The 22,061-nt window shown below is 45.1% G+C and overlaps 1 protein-coding gene across 1 annotated transcript in view; it reads left to right on the top strand.

The window, feature by feature from the left end:
* LOC115458987 (mediator of RNA polymerase II transcription subunit 14) overlaps positions 1-21,816 on the top strand; it is a gene marked incomplete at its 5' end in the record, with an annotated part of 62,529 nt that extends 40,713 nt beyond the window's left edge. The window contains 6 exon segments of the mRNA XM_030188845.1: positions 4,881-5,116; positions 8,065-8,244; positions 8,331-8,438; positions 13,860-13,985; positions 14,917-15,106; positions 21,310-21,816. Coding sequence (XP_030044705.1) covers positions 4,881-5,116; positions 8,065-8,244; positions 8,331-8,438; positions 13,860-13,985; positions 14,917-15,106; positions 21,310-21,383 — 914 coding nt within the window.
* Positions 21,817-22,061: the final 245 nt, after the last annotated feature.

Genomic DNA, 22,061 nt, shown 5'->3' with positions numbered 1-22,061 from the left:
TGAAACATGTTTTTTTTTTTTTTTCCCTGAAATGGTAACTTGTTGTATAGTAGATTATATAGTGGCATATTTTGAAGACTGAAGTATCTAGATGAATTACTACTACTTAACATTTCTAAAGCGCTACTAGGGTTATGCAGCGCTGTACAGTTTAACAGAGAAGGACAGTCCCTGCTCAAGGAGCTTACAATCTAAAGGACAAGTGTACAGTCAGTCAAATTGGGACAGTCTAGGTTTCCTGAATAGAGGCATAAGGGTTAGGTGCCGAAGGCGACATTGAAGAGGTGGGCTTTGAGCAAAGATTTGAAGATGGGCAGGGAGGGGGCTTGGCGAATGGGCTCAGGAAGTTTTATTAGTGTATTAGATTAAGCAGCAAGAGCTCATATGCACTGCATCTGTATTGTGTTGTTACGATTAGCTGTGGCTGACCTTGATACAGAGAATGGCCTGGTAGACAGAGGACCACGATACCCACAAAAGGACAAACTAGCATGGTTGTCATGTTAGTCTACTTTAAAGATAATAAATAGAAACAAAACAAGAAAGTTGACATGTTTTATTGGACAAACAATACATTTTTGGCCTAGCTTTCGAAAGCAATACAGGTCAGGTTAAGACCTGTGGAATGTGTTTGCTGTAACCTATCTCTAGAGCTGTATTGAAATGCCCCAGAAATGCCCAAAACCACAGCTCTAAGTTAGGGATAATCAGAAATAATGGCAGAACAAGTCTTATCTGTGAGCTTTCAACTCCTCAGGCAGAGACAGACCTCGTGGAATCTTCCGCTGTCACAAGCAGAAGCTTAGTCACACCTACTCTTCACAAATTGCCTCCAACAAAACCAGGTGGGGGGTTTGTTGTAGGTGTGAGTAGTATGTTTCCCTTATCCAGAGGGAGGATGAAGTTCAGGTGGGAGGTGAGATCTGCAATGAAATGAGTGGAGGGTGTTTTCATAATAAAGTTGGGACATGTGTCTGGTGAACAGTGAGTGGAGGAGAGCTTTCTAATCATGTTAGCTACTTTCTCAGCAGAAAGTTGTGTGAAAATTGTCCAGGTTTGGTTTGCTGGTGTTTCTCCAGGGTGTGGGTCTAGTTCTTCTATGAAGGTTTCAAGGTTGGTGTCTTCCTGAGGTAGATTTCTGCGTAAATTGATGACTTTTTTTCTTCAAAAAATGTGGCCAGTTCATCTGCAAGTGGTAAGTCTGTGTTCGTTGTAGTCACTGATTTAATGTCTAGTAGGTTGTTCATTAGTTTGTATAGTTTCTTCGTGTCCTTATAATCGGAACCTTTTCGTTATTTATAGACTTTCCTTTTAGCTTGTCTAATTCTGTATTTGTACTTCTTTTGTGTTTCTTTCCAAGTGATTTTTGTTCGTTTTTATTTTTTCTCCAGGCTCGTTCATGTCTTCAGCATTTTGTTTTTAGTTCTTTCAGTTCTTTGTTGTACTAAGGGATTGTGTTTTTGTGAAGTTTTGGTTCATATGGATACTATTTTGTCTAGGATCGTAGTGCATCTTTTGTCCCATTCTGTGAGGAATTCTATGGTGTTGGTAGGAGAGGATCATTGATTTTCATACATAGTTTGCCAGAATTTTGTAGTGTCGACTTTCCCTCTGGTTTTATATGACGTTCGGTTTTGTGTTTGATGTGTTCCCTTCTTCTTCCAGTAGAGGGTCATATTTAGTCTGGAGTAATCAGACCAGGGAGTTTATATCCATTTTTGATTTTTTTAAAATTTTGAAGTTCTGGTCTGATGAGAACTTGTACGCCAGGAGGAATAGTGTGTAACCTTTTACGTGGGTTGAGGTCATCTGTGGCCATTTGAATTCCACAGTTGAAGAAATTCATTGCACTCTGTTCCATTTGTGTTTAGATATTCTAAGTGTAGGTTAATGTCTCCTATTACCAGTACGTTTGGGTTCGCTATGCATGTGTTTGATAAGAGGTCCATTAGGTATGTCTGGGTATCTCTCCAGTTTCCCAGGGGTCTGTGGAATGTGATGCAGCATAGATGGTTAAGTAGTGATTTGTTTTTTATCCTGATTGAGGCAATTTCGAGTTCCAGTGTTATGGGTTCGGCAATGGCTTCTGTTGTGAAGTGGGATTGGTAGATTAAGGCGATGCCCCCACCCTTTTTTTTTCCTTTCTGGTCCAGTGTAACGTTTTGAATCCTGGGGGGGCATAGGTCTACGATTATAGGATCTACATTGTTGTGAATTCATGTTTCATTAATGAATACTAGTTTGAGGTCTTCCTCCGTAATCCAATCTTTTATGGTTTCTGTTTTAGTCACTACTGATCTGGCATTGATGTATCCCACTTGAATTGATTGGTGATTTTCTTCTGTAATCGAGGTTGTGGAGATTTTTGTTAGTTGTCGATTATTTGTCTTGTTGTTTAGTTTTGCTCCCATTTTTGTTGTCTGCTGTGTTTGGCTCATGGGTGAGTTCTTTCTTTTGTTTGATCTATTTTTACCTTGGTTGGAAGGTGGTGTATCTGGGTGTGTGGTGTTGGTTGTACAGTATGGGTATAATGTTGTGGTTTTCTTGTGGTGTGGCTCCTGTTGTGTTAATTAGTGTTAGTGTGTAGAGGCCTAGAAGTAGTTTTATGGTGTTCATTGTGTCTACTTTTTTGTGTGTGGGGTACATGAGGAATCAGCAGGAATGTATTCACCTGCAGTTATGAAAATTTGCCTTTTGTTTTTTGGCTAGTGTGTGAAGAGTTTCAGGTTGGTACATGAAACTTGTCTGAGGACAACATTCTGGCGTACAGTCACCTGCAGGTATGGAAGGTTGCCTTTAGTCTTCAGACTAGGATGTAAACTCTACAGGAGAACAAGACATTCAGCAAATAGAAGTTAGGTCTTTTTTACTTGTCTTGATAAGTACCTGATTTCATGTTAGTATGTGGAATCCACAGTAAAACCTGTAATAGGACTTTCCTCAAATAGTGATTCTAGATCCATTGTGACCTGCTTGATGTTTTCCAGTTTGTTCAGAAAGTCTGTCGTGTCTTGTGCTTTGAAGGGTTTACGATTCCCCTCTATAAGTCCAGTGGAGTGGAGGAGTGGCCTAGTGGTTAGGGTGGTGGACTTTGGTCCTGGGGAACTGAGGAACTGAATTGGATTCCCACTTCAGGCACAGGCTGCTCCTTGTGACTCTGGGCAAGTCACTTAACCCTCCATTGCCCCATGTAAGCCGCATTGAGCCGGCCATGAGTGGGAAAGCGCGGGGTACAAATGTAACAAAAATAAAATAGATACTATTGGAGATTCTACATGGAATGCTGCTACTATTGGAGATTCTACATGGAATGTTGCTATTCCACTAGCAACATTCCATGTAGAAGGCTGCGCAGGCTTCTGTTTCTGTGAGTCTGACGTCCTGCACGTACGTGCAGGACGTCAGACTCGCAGAAGCCTGCGCGGCCACATTGGTGATCTGCAAGGGCCGACTTCTACATGGAATGTTGCTAGTGGAATAGCAACATTCCATGTAGAATCTCAAATAGTAGCAACAGTGGAGGAGTGGCCATGAGTGGGAAAGCGCGGGGTACAAATATAACAAAAATAACAAAAAAATAAATAATTTCCTTTGTGAGTGTGCCAGTACCAGATATGATTGGTCTGCCGGGTTTCCAGGTTTATGGGTTTTAGGCAGCTCGTAATAAATAGAAATAAAACCAAGAAAATAAAATAGTGATGTCTTTTTATTGGACTGATTTGGTTAGCTTTCAAAGGCAATACCACCTTATTCAGATCAGAAATGAATAAATGTTGGCAAAATGTCAATATCTAAGTGAAACAAATCATTCCAATAACAGTCTGACAGGAAGAGGGTGGAGTGAGAAATGGAAGGGTGATCAGAGGGTGACAAAGCAGTATAATTTTATGACGGTTCTGCCTTCAAAGATTAGTCAACAAATAAGTTAGTCGTGTGATTTGCCAGGCTAGCTCTGCAGCTCCTCCGAAGGGAACCTGAGGAAATGGAGCGTAGAACAAAAAAAGAGAATCTATAAACATTTGGTTGCTTCAGTAATCTGATGACTGTAGGCAACGGTAACGGAATTCAAACATGCGTGGGATAAACATAAAGGAATCCTGTTCAGAAGGAATGGATCCTCAGGACTTAACCGAGATTGGATGGCAGAGCCGGTAGTGGGAGGCGGGGCTGGAGGTTGGGAGGCGGGGATAGTGCGGGGCAGACTTATATGGTCTGTGCCAGAGCCAGTGGTGGGAGGCGGGGATAGTGCTGGGCAGACTTATATGGTCTGTGCCAGAGCCGGTGGTGGGAGGCAGGGATAGTGCTGGGCAGACTTATATGGTCTGTGCCAGAGCCAGTGGTGGGAGGCAGGGATAGTGCTGGGCAGACTTATACGGTCTGTGCCAGAGTCGGTGGTGGGAGATGGGGATAGTGCTGGGCAGACTTATACGGTCTGTGCCAGAGCCGGTGGTGGGAGGCGGGGATAGTGCTGGGCAGACTTATATGGTCTGTGCCAGAGCCGGTGGTTTGGAGGCGGGGCTGGTGGTTGGGAGGCGAGGATAATGCTGGGCAGACTTATACGGTCTGTGCCAGAGCCGGTGGTGGGAGACAGGGATAGTGCTGGGCAGACTTATACGGTCTGTGCCCTGAAGAGCATAGGTACAAATCAAAGTAGGGTATACACAAAAAGTAGCACACATGAGTTGTCTTGTTGGGCAGACTGGATGGACCGTGCAGGTCTTTTTCTGCCATCATTTACTATATGTTACTATGTGTGGAAGTTATGCATTCGTTTCCATTGGAATCCCGACAGATAATATGGATTAGAGAGTAGAGTAAATGTGATGTCCTGTTTATGTGGGAGAAGACATTTTGAGATGCTCTGTTTTCATTTTGGACAGGTTCCCAAATGATGCCCACTAACATGCCACCACCTCGTAAACTACCTCAGCGGTCCTGGGCGGCGTCCATCCCCACCATCCTGACCCACAGTGCCTTGCATATTCTGTTGCTGCCCTCCCCTACGCCTGGATTAACGCCAGCACTAGCGGGTAGCTACCTCTGCTCACCACTCGAGAGGTTCCTGGGATCGGTTAACATGAGACGGCATCTGCAGAGGATAATCCAGCAGGAAACGGTACAGGCTTCTCCCCGCAGTCCTGATGTCACAGGGAGTCTGGGTCTGCAGCAGTGTGTATTAATGTAAAGCTTTCCACATGGATATGTGCTCAGAAGCGAGATCAAATGCTAATGGAGATAGTAAGGATTGCATTAGTAGTTAATGATGTAAATCGCTTTGAGCTCCAAAGATATGGGGTACGTTAGCAACTTGTAAGAGTAAAGTAGTGCTGTTTAATGTACAGAGCTGTGGTTCCCAAACTGTAATGAGTCGGCACTCCAAACGGGGTCCCAGAAATGGGACTGCTTCCCTTTTTGCCGTCAGCATGAGATCTGTGAGTCAGTTAATGTTCACAGGTCCTGTCCCCTTCTACGTAGGCTTCCTCTTAGACTGGAAACCCAGGCAGAGTATTGGGGTCTGTGAGGGCACAGGGGACCCTATTCTGACTGCTGCTACCTTCACCTTAGGATAAGTAGGGGGAGGTGAAAGGGGAAGAGGGGTGAAGGTTTCCTAGTTTGGTTCCATCATTTGGAACATGCAAGTTTGTAGTTGTTAAAATTGGGTCAATACTGGGTAAAGGTTTGGGAAGCACTGGTATAGAAATTGTTTTTCATGGTTATATATTTATAAAATAAGTTGTTTTCTTATGTTACATTAGAGGTGTGCACCATTTTTTGCCTTTTTTTTTTTTGTTAGTTACACTGACATACTAGTTCCCAAGTTCTTGTCCCACGTACCGCGCTGTGCTGGAGCAAACGCCAAAGGAAGTGTTCAAGAAGGGCTTGTAGGAAGTGGTCGCTTCCCTCTCGCCCTGCCAGTTTTAGTTTAACAAGTTTGTTGATTGTCCAGTACTGTTGCTCAGCGTTTGGCCTTCTGACTCTAGCAGCCCTCTTGGGCACAGAGGAGGAGGGGAAATTCCCTCACCAGTAGAATGGTGTGTTAGCTTACTTTGTCTTAAGCCATTTCTTTGTCCATCCTTCCCTGTCTCCCACCAAGTCTGTCTGTGTTAGTGATCATCCTTGGCTGAGCGGCAGCAACTTCAGCCATCTCTGAAAATCAGTACATGTACTCTATACCGGTCAGTTGTTCTTAATGCGACCTACTACCTCCCCGCAGACTCTTAAACACTGCTGCTCCCCTACAGCACCTCAGCCGTGTTACCTGACATCACCCCCTGCCAATTCTCACACCAGAACCTGCCCATAGCAATTCAGCTGCAAGGGGTCAATGAAGCCAGCACACTGTCCTCATCCACTGGCACGTGTGGCTCCACTCTTATTGAGATGGCAGTGGTCACAGAGGCTAGAACTGCCCATCTTGGGGGGGGGGGGGGTGTTAATGCATGTTAGCAGACGCATGTGCATCTTGCTGACATGCTGCTTTGTGAGCTGTGTGTTTAGATCTTGATATCATACTAGTTCTGTTCATTTAGTTTTAGGAATTCTCTTAGGAACTGTGAAATCCCAGTGTACAACTGTCCTTGCTTATAGTACATCAGTCACCAAATCATTCTTCTCATTGCCTTTCATTATTATTATTTTGTCAGAATATTGCCTACACAATTGTAAACTGTCCTTCCTGGAACAAAGTCCACGGATCTATTTCTGTAGGGTTACCATACATCTGGTTTTACCCAGACATGTCCTCTTTTTGAGGACATCGCGAGACATCTGGGCGGGTTTTGCCAGCTTGCCCGTTTGTCCAGGTACTGGCTTGCGGATGAGCGAGCGAGTGGGTCTCAGGGTGTCCTATCCTCTCCTTCCCTCCTGTATCTTATCGTCATGCCCTGGTGGTCTAGTGGCCTCTTCGGGGCAGAAAAGAGCCCCCTCTTTCCTGCCCGGCGCTTCCACAGACCTCACTCGTGGCGCCTCTTCAGAATGGCTGCTGAGAATTCAAGCATCGGTCTTGCGAGACTTCCACAGAAGTCTTTCAAGGCTCTTCTTGAACTCTCAGCAGCCATTTTGAAGCGGCTCTGGGAGCGAGAGGTCTGCAGCAGTGCCGGGCAGGAAAGAGGGCGGGCTCTTTCCTGCCCCGAAAAGACCACGATCATCAGGCACGATGAGGTGTGGGAGGGAAGGGGATGTGGATGGAGTGAGCTATAAAAAAAGGCAAGTGGAGGGAGGCTGGAAAAAAGATTGGGAAGGGGACATACATAGGAGGAGAGGGAGAGAATCTTGCTTTCTTGGGGGGGGGGGGGGGTCAAGGTGACACTGTCATGCAGGGGTGTGGCATGGTGTGACAGGGAGCATGATGGGGTGTCCTCTGTTTTTTATCATGGCAAATATGGTAACCCTACGTTTCACAGACTCGGCGATGCATTGGTTTTAGAAGGGAATGTGCAGGTGTACTTTCACTTTGATGCTTTCTTGGGTTTGTGCTTTCTGTGAAGATACGTTTTCTATGGAAGGTGATGTCCATAGAGTTGAAAATGCGACATATACATCCAAATGTCCATCTCGCTCCTTGCCCTGAGAATACTTCTTCTGAATGCAGCTAAAAATGAATGCATTACAGAAGATCACACGCATTTTTAATTGTGTTTAGGAAGGACAATTTTCAGACCACTAGTAAAATGTGTAAATGGCTCTGAAAATTGCCTTTTCACAAACATTTCTGTGGTTCCAGGCTGAATTAGTTCAGATGTGTTGTAAAGAATAAGGAATAGCTGGGTGACTTGGTGCTTTTTATTTGTTATTTTTTTTATCTATGTGTTTTAAATATTTTTTTAACTTTGTTTTCCTTTGTTCTTGGATCCCGCTATTTGTTACTGTCTAATTCTGTCATCTTTCCATTTGACTGAAAGTGAGCAGGGAGACCTTACTGACCGATCTGAGATAATTAATGAAATAGTTCCACAGAGAGCTATTCCCTGCTTTTGGCCACTTTAGGACACTGCGGACTGAACAGGGAAGGCTAGTGGTACCTCTGTCTCGTGTTGGCTCACATCACTAATCTTCTCTTTCCAGCTGCAGCTTATAAACTCCAGTGAACCAGGTGTAATAATGTTCAAGACAGATGCCCTGAAGTGTCGTGTCGCCTTGAATCCTAGCACCAATCAGACTTTACAGCTGAAGGTGACCCCGGAGAATGCAGGACAGTGGAAACCAGAGGAGCTGCAAGTCCTGGAGAAGTTCTTTGAAACAAGAGTGTGTATTTCACTTCTGTTTTAACAATATTTATCTGCATTATCTAAAGCTGGGAAATATATATTCATGTTGTTCTATTACTGTAGGTTGCAGGACCACCGTTCAAAGCCAACACTCTGATAGCTTTTACCAAGCTGTTAGGGGCTCCTACACATATCCTTCGAGACTGTGTACACATAATGAAGCTGGAGCTGGTAAGAATCATATTTTTATTAAAAAAGAAAAAAAAAACTCTCCCTGGGTGGGCCCTGAAATAGCTGGTTCTGTATAAGTGTTTATAGACGTAGTCGAAGCTTAATTTCTGTGAAATTCTGTAAAGCTCTAAGGTAGGTGTCGAAGCAGACCCAGATTAGGCATTTCTAGTCTCCAGTCCTATGGTGCAAGGGTACTGTTAATAGAGAATGACACAGGGACAAAGTCTGTCCCCGCCTCGTGGGTTCTCTCTCCATACCCACCCCATTCCTGCAGGTTCTGTCTCTAGCCCCGTTCTCCCAGGCCCTGTCTCCTTCCCCGCCCCGTCCTCCCAGGCCCTGTCTCCGTCCCCGCCCCGTCCTCCCAGGCCCTGTCTCCGTCCCCGCCCCGTCCTCCCAGGCCCTGACTCCGTCCCCGCCCCGTCCTCCCAGGCCCTGTCTCCGTCCCCGCCCCGTCCTCCCAGGCCCTGACTCCGTCCCCGCCCCGTCCTCCCAGGCTCTGACTCTGTCCCTGCCCCGTCCTCCCAGGCCCTGTCTCCGTCCCCGCCCCGTCCTCCCAGGCCCTGTCCCTGCTCTGTTCCCATGGGCTCTGTCCTAATCTGCGAAGCCTTGAACAATTATGATTTTATATTTAAATCTTTTTATTAAAGTATAAAAAGGAACAATATGCTGTGCAACTATTGTGTATAAATCACAAATAGAAAACAATAATAACAATGAGCAGCTATAATAAACCCTCCCACCACCACCCTCTACCCTTCCAACCCCAACAATAGCTGATTGCTACTGCCCCAAAGAATCCTAACCCACCCTGTTAAAATGTCCAGGGGTACAAAATACAACCCGTTCTGTAAGCCCTAGAGGGGAGAAACATGTCCTATGAAGCACTGTTATGATTTTTTAATCTGTGGATGAATAAGAAGTCATGAACAATCTCAGGATTCAATCTAGCTTTCCTGTCTTCCACAGTCCTTCCTGCAATAATTCTTAGAAGATGTGCTGGTAACGGGATGTACAGGATCCCCCATGCAAATTTTGCTAGTTGAGGCCAGCATGTTTGCTTGTTTTTCCAAAAAATCAAAATATCGTCTGCAGCACTCAAACATAATAACAGTCCAGTTCAGGCTTCAAAGTAGAAAATAACATGGGGACAAAGTTTGTCCCCATCCGCGTGGGATCTGTCCCCGCCCTGTCCCCATCCCTGTGGTTACTGCGGGACCCTGTCCCCGTGTCATTCTCTAGTATTGTATGCTTGGGGTCCCTGCATGGTGCTTAGCACCCCAATTAAGAACAGAATTGAGGGAACTAGAAAAAGGACCATAGAATAAGAGGGCCTTTGGAAGGCAAGACGGCTTGTGGAGGGATGTTTGGGCAGCAGCCCTCCTGCGGTTTCCAAGTTACGTCAACAGGATATAGACTTTATCTACCACCTTCTGGGAGAGGAGAGGACTAGTGTGTCTCCGTCAGTAATCCAGAAAGACACTTGATGTATGTACACGTTTCTCTTCTCTGGATTATCTCTGGGGCTTTAGGGTGTCCATTCAGATAGCAGTGAAATATGAATTCCGACTGTCTTAATTTTTATGGGTAGCACTACTGTGGAATACTACCACTCTCTAAACTGCTGTGTCTCGAGAGAGAGCGGTAAATTAGATGAATATTATCAGTTTGAAATAAATGGTTTAATACTTGTATCTGTTTATTTATATATTAGGATGTATTTACCGCCTTTTTGAAGGAATTCACTCAAGGCAGTGTACAGTAAGAATAGATCAAGCATGAGCAATAGACAATTACAGCAGTAAAAATATTCAAAAACAATACAAAGTATGGAATGGTAGACTACTTACAATGTCAACATAATACGTAATAGAACATTATAGGTGATAGCGAAGGGTAAAGCAAATATTAGTCTTGCTGCACTGTTTTGGATGGTTTGCAGCGATTTTAGGGTGGTTTCCTTGCATCCTACGTATGCTGCATTTCAGTAGTCTGGTTGGGATACTGTTGTCGATTGTAACATTATCCGGTTGGATTATCTGGGAAAATAGTCTTTTATCCTTCTCAGTTTCCATAGTGTATTGAAGCATTTTGATGTTACTGCTGATATTTGACTGTCCAGTGATAGATGTTAATCAAGAATAATTCGTAATATTTTTAGTTGTGTTTCGATTTGGTATGTTTGATGATTGATTGTGAAGCTTTGGTAAGATGTGGGGTTGTGTGGGCTTGATAGCACCAGGAATTTGTTTTAGTTTAGTTTATTTATTAGGATTTATTTACCACCTTTTTGAAGGAATTCACTGAAGGCGGTGTACAGTAAGAATAGATCAAGCATGAGCAATAGACAATTACAGCAGTAAAAAGATTCAAAAACAATACAAAGTATGGAATGGTAGACTACTTACAATGTCAACACAATACGTAGTAGAACATTACAGGTGATAGCGAAGGGTAAAGCAAAGATGTAACATATAGAAGGGTAAGAAAGTAGGAAGAGTTAGAAAGTAAGGTGATTGATTTAAAGAAAGTTGCACATGAGGTCAGAGAAATAGTTAGATGTTATCTCAGCTAGGGTAGGAGTGGATAAACATGTCCCGCTGCAGTATGCAGCCCAAGTCACTCCTTGTGTGTGTGTGTGTGAGTGAGACTAACGAGTTAGTTACTTCTTCCAGTAAAGGCCTGGTTGAAGAGCCAAGCTTTCACCTGCTTCCTGAAGTAGAGATAGTCTTGTGTTAAGCGGAGCCTTGCAGGCAGAGCATTCCAGAGTGTGGGGGCTACTCCGGAGAAGGCTCGCTTGCGGGTATCACATCGTGTAATGTCTTTTGGAGAGGGTGTAGTTAGTGAAAGTCCTTTGGAGGACCTTCGTGTCCTTGGTGGTGTGTGGAGGATCATCCTAGATACTCGGGGCCATTTCCTTTCAGGGCCTTGAAGATCAGACATAGAGTTTTAAATTTAACCCTGTATTGTATTGGTAGCCAATGAAGTTTTTGCAAAAATGGTGTGATGTGGTCACGTCGCTTGCAACCTTTTATGAGTCTTGCTGCTGCATTCTGAATCAACTGGAGCTGGTGCAGGCCCTATGTAGTCAGATCATTGTATAGTGCATTGCTGTCATCCAGTCTTGATGTTATCATGGCATGTACAATTGGGATAAGATTTACCTTCTCGATGTAAGGAGAGAAACAGCGTAGCTGTCACATAGTAGAAGCAGCTCTTGGGGAATCAGAGTAAGTGTTGAATCTAACTGTATTCCAAGGTTTCTGACTTATGATTTGAGGGGGAGTTGTGCTGAATTATCACAGAATAGACCATTATCTGATTACTAGTAAATAAGGCCCGTTTCTGACACAAATGAAACGGGCGCTAGCAAGGTTTTCCTGGGAGTGTGTATGTTTGAGAGTGTGTGTGTGAGAGTGACTGTGTGAGAGAGAGTGAATATGCGAGTGTGTGTGACAGAGAGAGAGTGAGTGAGGGTGAGTGTGTGTGAGACAGAGTGTGTGTGCGAGTGCGTATGTGAGACAGTGACTGTGAGAGAGAGTGTGTTTTACACAGATACAGTGTGTGTGAGAGAGAGTACGTGTGCAATACACAGACTCTCTGTGAGTCCGAGAGTGTAGTAGAGTGTGTGTGTGAGACCGACTGTGTGACACATAGAGTGTATGTGATACAGTGTGAGTGATAGTGTGAGAGACTGTGTGAGAGAGAGAGAAAGACACTGACCGTGAGAGAGTGTGTGTGACAGAGATACCTCCCCCCTCCCTGTGTGTTCTGAGGACCCCTCCCCCCTCTCAGGTATGAGGACCCCCCTCCCCCCCCTGCAGTCTCAGGACTCCCTGCCTCTCCCCCCCCCCCCCCCCCCCCCCGCGTGGTTGGCAGCAACGTGCGAGTGTGTGTGTGTGAGAGAGAGTGTGTGTGATTGTCCTCTCTCCCCTGCCTCCCTCCAGTCACCCAGTGATTCTCTTCTCTCCCCTGGCCCCCCCTCCAGCCAGCCAGTGATTCTCATCTCCCCTGCCCCCCCTCCATCCACCCAGCTATTCCCTTGGCCCGCCCTTCAGTGACCAGCGATTCAGCTGTCTCCCCTGCCCCCCTCCAGCCACCCAGCGATTCTGCTCTGCTCCCCTGCCGCCACCCAGCGATTCTGCTGTCTCCCCTGCCCCCCCTGCAGCCACCCAGCGATTCTGGTCTCTCTCCTGCCCCCCTGTGCAGCCACCCAGCGTTCCAAACTTTAAGCAGCTCCAGCGTGCTGAAGCTGACTCCGTGGATTCTTTGAAGGTTTCGTGTTGGTAACGTTGTTTTACCCTCCCTCGACGTCATGACGTTTTGACGCGAGGGCGGGGCAGAGAGACATGGGCAGAGAGCGATCTACACCGTTTCAAACCCACGAACCCTTGAGTGAAGCCACGGAGTCAGCTTCAGAACGTTGGAGGTGCCTTTTATTATAGTAGATGATGCCATATTGAGCAAAGTAAAGACAGAAAAAAAAACAAATGTTCAAACTAGAACAGGCCGATTGAAGTGAAGAGCAGAGTGAAAATATAAAACTTCAGAAAAACAAAAATGAATTTCTAATGATATATATACTGTATTTCACAAAAAAAGTCTGTTCAGCAAGTAAAGGGCCCTGTTTAGCAACTTGTAAGATTTTCCAGTTACTGTGCGCTATTTTCCAAAATTACCACATGGTTAACACACAACCTCTGTTAAAAGTTGGGGCTCTCCAGTAATTTCCCATTCAGAGAATGCACTGGAAATGTCTGTGTGTTAATTACATTGTAGATAATGCAGTGAAGTTAGTTACACCTATTTGAATGGCATTAACTGTTCCATGTTGTTTAACTTCTAAAGACCCGCATTAGCTATTAACATGACAATGCATGCTACCGGTTCACACAATAGTAAATAGTGTCCTAAATTTAATAGGGAATAGGGTTTGTACATGCCCTAGGATTTCTCATCGGGAAGGGAGGGGGAAAAATGGAAGATGTTTAAATAATAAATATTTCTATTAGCATGCTGTATCTCAAACATATACTAGGCTGTTCAGTGGCGTTCCTAGGGGGGTTGACACCCGGGGTGGATCGCCGATGTGCCCCGCCCCCCCTCCAGAACAGTGTGAGCCCCCCCCCCCCCGGCGAAAGAAACCCCCCCGGGTGCACGCCGCTTGGGGGGGTGGGGGGCCCGCGCGCCTGCCGGCTCTTCGTTTTCATGCTCCCTCTGCCCCGGAACAGGAAGTAACCTGTTCTGGGGCAGAGGGAGCATGAAAACGAAGAGCCGAGAGGCGCGCGGCGTGCACCCGGGGCGGACCGCCCCCACCCCCCCCCCCCCCTTGGTACGCCACTGAGGCTGTATTGTGATTAGTTTCTTATTCAAAGACTTTTGGGGAAACTAACGGCATCCATTGCTCTTCTCCTGGTGCAACAGTTCCCTGATCAAGCAACGCAGTTGAAGTGGAATGTGCAATTTTGTCTGACCATTCCTCCCAGCGCACCACCTATAGCGCCTCCAGGAACCCCTGCTGTGGTACTCAAATCCAAAATGCTCTTTTTTGTAAGTATGATCTGCGGTTCATTACCAGATCCCCTAGTATTTCACAGCTAGAGTGAGGGCTGCAAAGTTCTTTCTTTCCTGCAGAATTGTCTGTTCTCTGTGGAATTGCTGTGGGAGACCAGGAGTTGAGTTACAGTGCAGCAATAGTGCAACTCTCCTCTCCTTACCCCCACCAACCTTTACTCTTCCTCCCACCCTGAATTGTCCTCTGTTGCAGAGGACAATGCAGCCTATGTTGCTACTTTCATCCTAGCGCCAAGCAGTGTTAGGAGAGAAGGGATCAAAAGAAGGGACTGGAATTGTTTTGACTTAGTTCCCACCTTTATCAGTAGTTCAAGGTGAGTTACACTTAGGTACAGATACAGTAGGTATTTTCTTGTCTTCTAAGGACTTAGTCTAAGCAACACAGCTTGGGGGGGGGGGGGGGAAGGGTAGATCCTCCTCACTCCTAGTCGTGTTCCTCCCCTCCCCCATTCATATCCTTCACTAACCTCGTGTTCCTCCCCTCCCCCATTCATATCCTTCACTAACCTTGTGATCTTACCATTTTTTCTCTACCTCAATCCCACCGTTATCTCCTCACTATTCTAATCTTGAGATCCCCTCCCCTTCAAAAAAACAAACAAACCAGAAAGCACCTTTATTTTTATAAAGTAAAATACATAATATGCAAATATGCCACATAATTGCTACAGAAGTTTTAAGCACTTCCTGCAGGACTCTGTAATTATTGGTAAGGGTGTGTATCCTCCAAGTACAGAGGACTTAAAACCCTAGCGTATGAGGGGACTGGGGCGACAAAACAGATGTGAAAAAAAAAATCTGTAAACTCAGTGCTAAGAATATAAGTTGAAAGAGCATTTTGCGTACCCGGGAATGGTATAATCTGTTCAATTTAGTTGATGTAGTTTCTGTTTCATTATTTTCACAGCTTCAGCTCACTCAGAGGACGTCGGTACCCCAAGAGGCCGTTAGCATCATTGTCCCCATCATCTATGACATGGCCTCAGGTACCACCCAGCAGGCAGACATTCCTCGGCAGCAAAACTCCTCAGTTGCTGCACCCATGATGGTTAGCAACATTCTGAAGAGATTTGCAGAGATGAACTCACCACGACCAGGTAACACCCAAAAACACGACCTTTACCAATGCATAATTCATTAGTTCTGTAGGTTGCCTGCCTCATCCATCTCTTTGTAGCGATTCTGTCAGTTACCCCCAACCATTCTGAGCTGCGATCTGACACCAGCAGAGACGTAATCAGTCTGTTCTGATTTAGAAGGTCTTGTTGGGTTCAGTCCTTGTTTCCCTGTTGTACCTAAGGCAAAGTGCAGGACTTCAAATACCAGAATTTTAAAGCTGGGCATTCAAAAATCAAGATTGTTTTAATCAACATAGATTTAACCAAGGGAAGCCTTGCATCACCAGTCTGCTATATTTTTCAAAGGCATGAATAAACGTGGATGAAGGTGAACCAGTTAATGTAGTGTATCTGGTCGCCGCATCTCAAGAAAGATATAGTGAAACTGGAAATGGTGCAGTGAAGGGCGACTAAAATGATAGCGGGGATGGGACAACTTCCCTATGAAGAAAGACTAAGGAGGCTAGGGCTTTTCAGCTTGGAGAAGAGACGGCTGAGGGGAGACATGATAGAGGTATATAAATAATGAGTGGAGTGGAACAGGTGGATGTCAAGCATCTGTTCACGCTTTCCAAAAATACTAGGACTAGGGGGCATGCGATGAAACTACAGTGTAGTAATTTAAAACAATCGGAGAAAAATGTTTCTTCACCCAACGCATAATTAAACTCTGGAATTAGTTGCTGGAGAACGTGGTGAAGGCGGTTAGCTTGGCAGAGTTTAAAAGGGGGTTAGATGATTTCCTAAAGGACAAGTCCATAAACCACTACTAAATGGACTTGGGAAAAATCCACAATTCCAAGAATAACACGTATAGAATGTTTATACGTTTGGGAAGCTTGCCAGGTGCCCTTGACCTGGATTGACCGCTGTTGTGGATAGGATGCTGGGCTCGATGGACCCTTGGTCTTTTCCCAGTGTGGCATTACTTACGTACTTATGGATTTTCAGAAAGCTTTTGTTGAAATACATGAAAGAATCACGATAGAAAGCAGAGTAGGGTTAAATGACCAGTTCTGTCAAAGGAGGAAGGTGAATAACAGAGTGCCACAGGGATCTGTAGTAGAACCAATGTTTAACATATCATACATGATCTGGAAAACGAGAACAGTGGGTAAGATCAGTATTCAAATTTGTTAAATCACACGTGGGTTGTGAGGACCATCCAAAAGGCACATGAAATGTAATGTGGACAAGTGCAAAGTGATGCACATTGTAAAGAATAACTCAAGTTATAGCTACACAACTAAGTTCCACATTAGGAGTCACTGCCCTGAGAAAGGATCTAGGCAGCATTATGAACAGTATCTTCAAATCTTCTGTTCAGTGTCCTGCAGCAGCCAAAAAAGCAAACAATGTTGGGAATTACTAGAAAAGAATTAGAGAATAAAACAAAAATAGAATATTGCCTTTGTATCACTCCATGGTGCGACCGCACCTTGAGCATTCTGTGCATTCTGGTCACTGCACCTCAAAAATTATATAGCAGAATTAAAACTGGTACAGATAAGAGCAACCCGATAAGAACATAAGAATAGCCATACTGGTTGAGGGGTTGGTGGGGGGGGGGGGGGGATAAAAGGGTTATAAGCATAATGTTAAAATAAAAATTAAATTGTTGCATTGTCATGTGCTGGAGCCAAAGGCTCGTTGTTATGTTTGAGATGTTATTTCAATAAAAATTCAAAGTTAAAAAAAAAGAATAGCCATACTGGGTCAGACCAATGGTCCATGTTTCTAACAGCAGCCAATCCAGGTCACAAGTACCTGGTAGAAACCCAAATAGTAGCAACATTCCATTCTATTAATTCCAAGGCAAGCAGTGGCTTCCCCCATGTCCATCTGAATAGAGGAATATGGACTTTTCCTGCAGGAACTTGTCCAAACCTTTTTTTTCCCCCCACATCCTCTGGCAATAAGTTCCAGAGCTTAATTATTCTTTTGAGTGAAAAAGTATTTCCATGTAATTTCATTGAGTGTCCCCCTGGTGTTTGTACTTTTTGAAAGAGTGAAAAATTGATTCACTTTTACCTGTTCTACACTACTCAGGGTAACTCCCCTCAGCCGTCTCTTTTCCAAGCTGAAGAGCCCTAACCTCTTTAACCTTTCCTCATATGAGAGGAGTTCCATCCCCTTTATCATTTTGGTCACTCTTCTTTGAATCTTTTCTAATTCCACCGGGAGACAAACTTTGGGGCTATGGTGTTGTCTCACAGTTTGTCTGTTTCTCTCCCTCGTTAGGTACTGCTCTGGTACTTCCCACTTGTTGGGAATGGTCTGGAGCAGGTGCTAAGGAAGGAGAAATGAGATCTTACCTGCTAATTTTCTTTCCTTTAGTCTCTCCAGACCATTCCCAAACCCTCCCGATTTTGCATTCATATAGTAACATATAGTAGATGACAGCAGAAAAAGACCTGCACGGTCCATCCAGTCTGCCCAACTAGACAACTCATGTGTGCTACTTTTTGTGTATACCCTACTTTGATTTGTACCTATGCTCTTCAGGGCACAGACCGTATAAGTCTGCCCAGCACTATCCCCGCTTCCAACCACCAGCCCCGCCTCCCAACCACCGGCTCTGGCACAGACCGTATAAGTCTGCCCAGCACTATCCCCGCCTCCCACAACCGGCTCTGGCACAGACCGTATAAGTCTGCCCAGCGCTATCCCTGCCTCCCAACCTCCAGTCCTGCCTCCCACCACTGGCTCTGGCACAGACCGTATAAGTCTGCCCTGCACTATCCCTGTCTCCCACCACCGACTCTGGCACAGACCGTATAAGTCTGCCCAGCACTATCCCTGCCTCCCAACCTCCAGTCCCGCCTCCCACCACTGGCTCTGGCACAGACCGTATAAGTCTGCCCCGCACTATCCCCGCCTCCCAACCTCCAGCCCCGCCTCCCACTACCGGCTCTGCTATCCAATCTCGGTTAAGCTCCTGAGGATCCTTTCCTTCTGAACAGGATTCCTTTATGTTTATCTCACGCATGTTTGAATTCCGTTACCGTTGCCTACAGTCATCAGATTACTGAAGCAACCAAATGTTTATAGATTCTCTTTTTTTGTTCTACGCTCCATTTCCTCAGGTTCCCTTCGGAGGAGCTGCAGAGCTAGCCTGGCAAATCACACCATGACTAACTTATTTGTTGACTAACTTTTGAAGGCAGAACTGTCATAAAATTATACTGCTTTGTTACCCTCTGATCACCCTTCCATTTCTCACTCCACCCTCTTCCTGTCAGACTGTTATTGGAATGATTTGTTTCACTTAGATATTGACATTTTGCCAACATTTATTCATTTCTGATCTGAATAAGGTGGTATTGCCTTTGAAAGCTAACCAAATCAGTCCAATAAAAAGACATCACTATTTTATTTTCTTGGTTTTATTTCTGTTTATTACGAGCTGCCTAAAACCCATAAACCTGGAAACCCAGCAGACCAATCATATCTGGTACTGGCACACTCACAAAGGAAATTATTTATTTGTTATTTTTGTTATATTTGTACCCCGCGCTTTCCCATTCATGGCAGGCTCAATGCGGCTTCCATGGGGCAATGGAGGGTTAACTGACTTGCCCAGAGTCACAAGGAGCTGCCTGTGCCTGAAGTGGGAATCGAACTCAGTTCCTCAGTTCCCCAGGACCAAAGTCCACCACCCTAACCACTAGGCCACTCCTCCACTGTTGCTACTATTTGAGATTCTACATGGAATGTTGCTATTCCACTAGCAACATTCCATGTAGAAGTCGGCCCTTGCAGATCACCAATGTGGCCGCGCAGGCTTCTGCTTCTGTGAGTCTGATGTCCACACGTACGTGCAGGACGTCAGACTCACAGAAACAGAAGCCTGCGCGGCCACATTGGTGATCTGCAAGGGCCGACTTCTACATGGAATGTTGCTAGTGGAATAGCAACATTCCATGTAGAATCTCCAATAGTAGCAACATTCCATGTAGAATCTCCAATAGTATCTATTTTATTTTTGTTACATTTGTACCCTGCGCTTTCCCACTCATGGCAGGCTCAATGTGGCTTACATGGGGCAATCTTTTGCATTATTTTGTGGTTGGTCTCCCCGGAGTGTGATTCTGAACACTAGTGGAATCTTGCTCCAGAAGAAGTAGAGACAATTAACAACGAAACACAATTAAAAAAAAAAAAAATCCAAAACGAAACCAGAACCAAGCAACATCATGACATTTTCTTAGGCCGAGACTTTAGCTGGCCACTAGTGAACAACCTAGTTCTAGTGTGAGCCCGTGTTCCAGGTCACATTTTTGTACAGACAGGCTACAGGATTTCCTTCTATTCTGGTTGTTCCTTATTTCCCCTTGGACTATGCATTCAGGTGAAATTCTGTTGCTCTGTTCACACCACTGACTTTGTCATTAGTAATACTGAAGGGAGCAGGACTGCACAGGGGTTAATATAGACTAGTCTTCAGTATTTTCTCAGTCTCCCCATCTACTAATAGGAGGACAAAATAACCACTCATTGAGAATGTCTAAGGAAAGAAAATTAGCAGGTAAGATCTAATTTCTCCTTTGTCCTGATTATAAATAGTTGTGAATTTTCCCCTGATGCAGGTGGTGGTTGCTGAAACAATGTCGGGCTATTGAGTAGGTGACATGCAGGACTTTGCATTTTACCAGCATGAAGAATGGTTACTGACTGTTTGAATAAAGTGCTTCTTTTTTAGCTAACTGGTTTACCTCTCCTTCTCATTGCTACTGGACATTTTAGTTGGATCTGCTTGTTGCCTCTTTTTTTTTTCCCCCTGTAATTCTTATATTCTAACAAACAGAAGGACCCTCCTGAGATTGTCAAATAAGCTATTTGTCCCTTCAGTGTCTTCACTCGTTATTGCCCCCTAATGTCATGATTAGGTAGTAGGAGTAGCCCAGTGTGTAGAGCAGTGGACTGGGATCCAAGAAAATCGGGGTTCAGATCCTAGACATTGCTTGTGACTTTGGGCAAATCACTTTATCCCCCTTTGCCGCAGGCATGCACTTAGATGGTAAGCTCGTTTGGTAAGGAGCCTGCTGCGCTGAAGGACTTATTGCTGTTGTACTGCATATGTCCAGTACCACAGTTTAAAAAAAAACCCGAAGGCTGACACTGGTTTCTTTTAATAACACATTCACTTGTTCACAAACTAGTAATGAAGGCCTGTTTCTGGCAGGAATGAAACGGGCGCTAGCAAGGTCCTCCGATGGCCGGCATAGGCCCCGCCCATCCCACGGACGTGCACGGCGGCCCCCCCCCCCTCCAAAATCAGCAACCCCCTCTCTACTACCCTCCCCTCCTCTTACCGGGGTCCCAGGCGCAGCAGCAGAACTGAAGGGCAAGGTAGTTCGGAGATTCTGCTGCCTTCCGTTTTGTTCACTATGAGCTGTGTGCCCTGACTGGTCCCGCCCTCATTTCCTGTTGGGCGGGACCAGAGAGTCGGGGCACAGAGCTCATAGCGAAGACAACGGAAGGTAGCAGAATTTGCGAGCTACCTTGCCCCTCAGTTCTTGCGCCGGGACCCCGGTAAGAGGAAGGGAGGGTAGCAGATGGGGGCTAGCGATTGTGGAGAGGGGGCGACCGTGCACGTAGGGGGATGAGCGGGGCCTATGTCGGGGAGGGGAGTGCCGTGCGGGTGGAGGGATGGCTGAGAGACAGATGGGAGTGGTTTGTCGTTTTTGGAGGGGGGGGGGGGTGACGTGCAGGGGCATGTGTGAGAGTAAGACGGGGGGGGGGGTTGGATTTTGGAGGGGGGGGGCCAACGCGTAGGTACTGTATGAGAATGACGGCTGCGTTGGGGAGTGGAAAGAGCTTGTGTTCATTATGACCCGCCCTCGACGTCATAACGTTGTGACGTGAGGGCGGGGCACAGATAGTTGGTTACTAAAAGTGGTTACAGAGCTTCGAACTTACGAACCCTGAAGCCACAAAGTGAGCCTTAGAACGTTGAGGTTGCTTTTTATGTGCAGATGGGGCGTGGCTGAGGGCGGGTCTATGAGTGAGGGTGATAGCCTAGCCTACAAACAGTACAGGAGTTCAGTGCTTCACTGTCAGGGAGTGAGCTTCAGAACGTTTGAGGGGGGATTTTATTTATATAGATATGCTCTCTCTCCTTTAAATCAGTGTTGGCCATTTGATTTGATTAGAAGTAAGTCTGTCTTTTTCTGTTGCAGGTGAATGCACGATATTTGCAGCTGTGCGTGATTTAATGGCTAATCTTACACTTCCCCCTGGTGGCCGTGCATAAGCTGTTCTTTTATCAATGTGAATTATAAACCTCCAGAGGAAGGAGGTGAAAATGCCATGGACATTTCTATGTCAGATAAAACTATTTTTTAAAGCGCTAATGAGAATGACTGGGAAATACATTCAGGGATGCACTTCTTTCATGAAATAATTGTTTAAACCCTAATTTTGTATAGTTCTCTTGTATAGTGTGTTTTACTAGAACACATTGCAAACTAGGGTATAGATTTCTGTATCAGCTTGAAAGTGAAATTTAATATTCTGTTTTATACTGCAAAGATTATGAAAATGCCAAACTGGTTTATTTAAGTGTTTTCTTATGTTTTTGTGTAATAGTATTTTTTTTGGAACTGTGACAGACTTTATAATGAAGCTGTATTTTAATATGATTGCTTTGAATCCTGACGAGTCTCACAAGAGCAATATTTAATAAACTCGATTGAAAAAAAAAAGTTATTTTGAAAACCGTGTACTGCATTGGTCTCAAAAGTACTTCACTGTACCTTCCCTGTTACTCTGGACAAATTGTTTTCGTGTTGGGGCTTCCCCCCCCCCCCCCCCCCCCAATCCTTGTTTGTAATTGCAGCCTAAAAAAAGTGGGGTTTCATTTTAAAAGGGTTATTAGAGCTCGAGATTCAAGGTGGCTGAAAATGAGCATCTGAGAACTAGTACATACTGG

The sequence above is a fragment of the Microcaecilia unicolor genome, unplaced genomic scaffold (genome assembly GCF_901765095.1).
Source record: "Microcaecilia unicolor unplaced genomic scaffold, aMicUni1.1, whole genome shotgun sequence".
NCBI lineage: Eukaryota > Metazoa > Chordata > Amphibia > Gymnophiona > Siphonopidae > Microcaecilia > Microcaecilia unicolor.
Note: the sequence above shows the minus strand (reverse complement) of the source record. Positions and strands in the feature narration are given on the sequence as shown.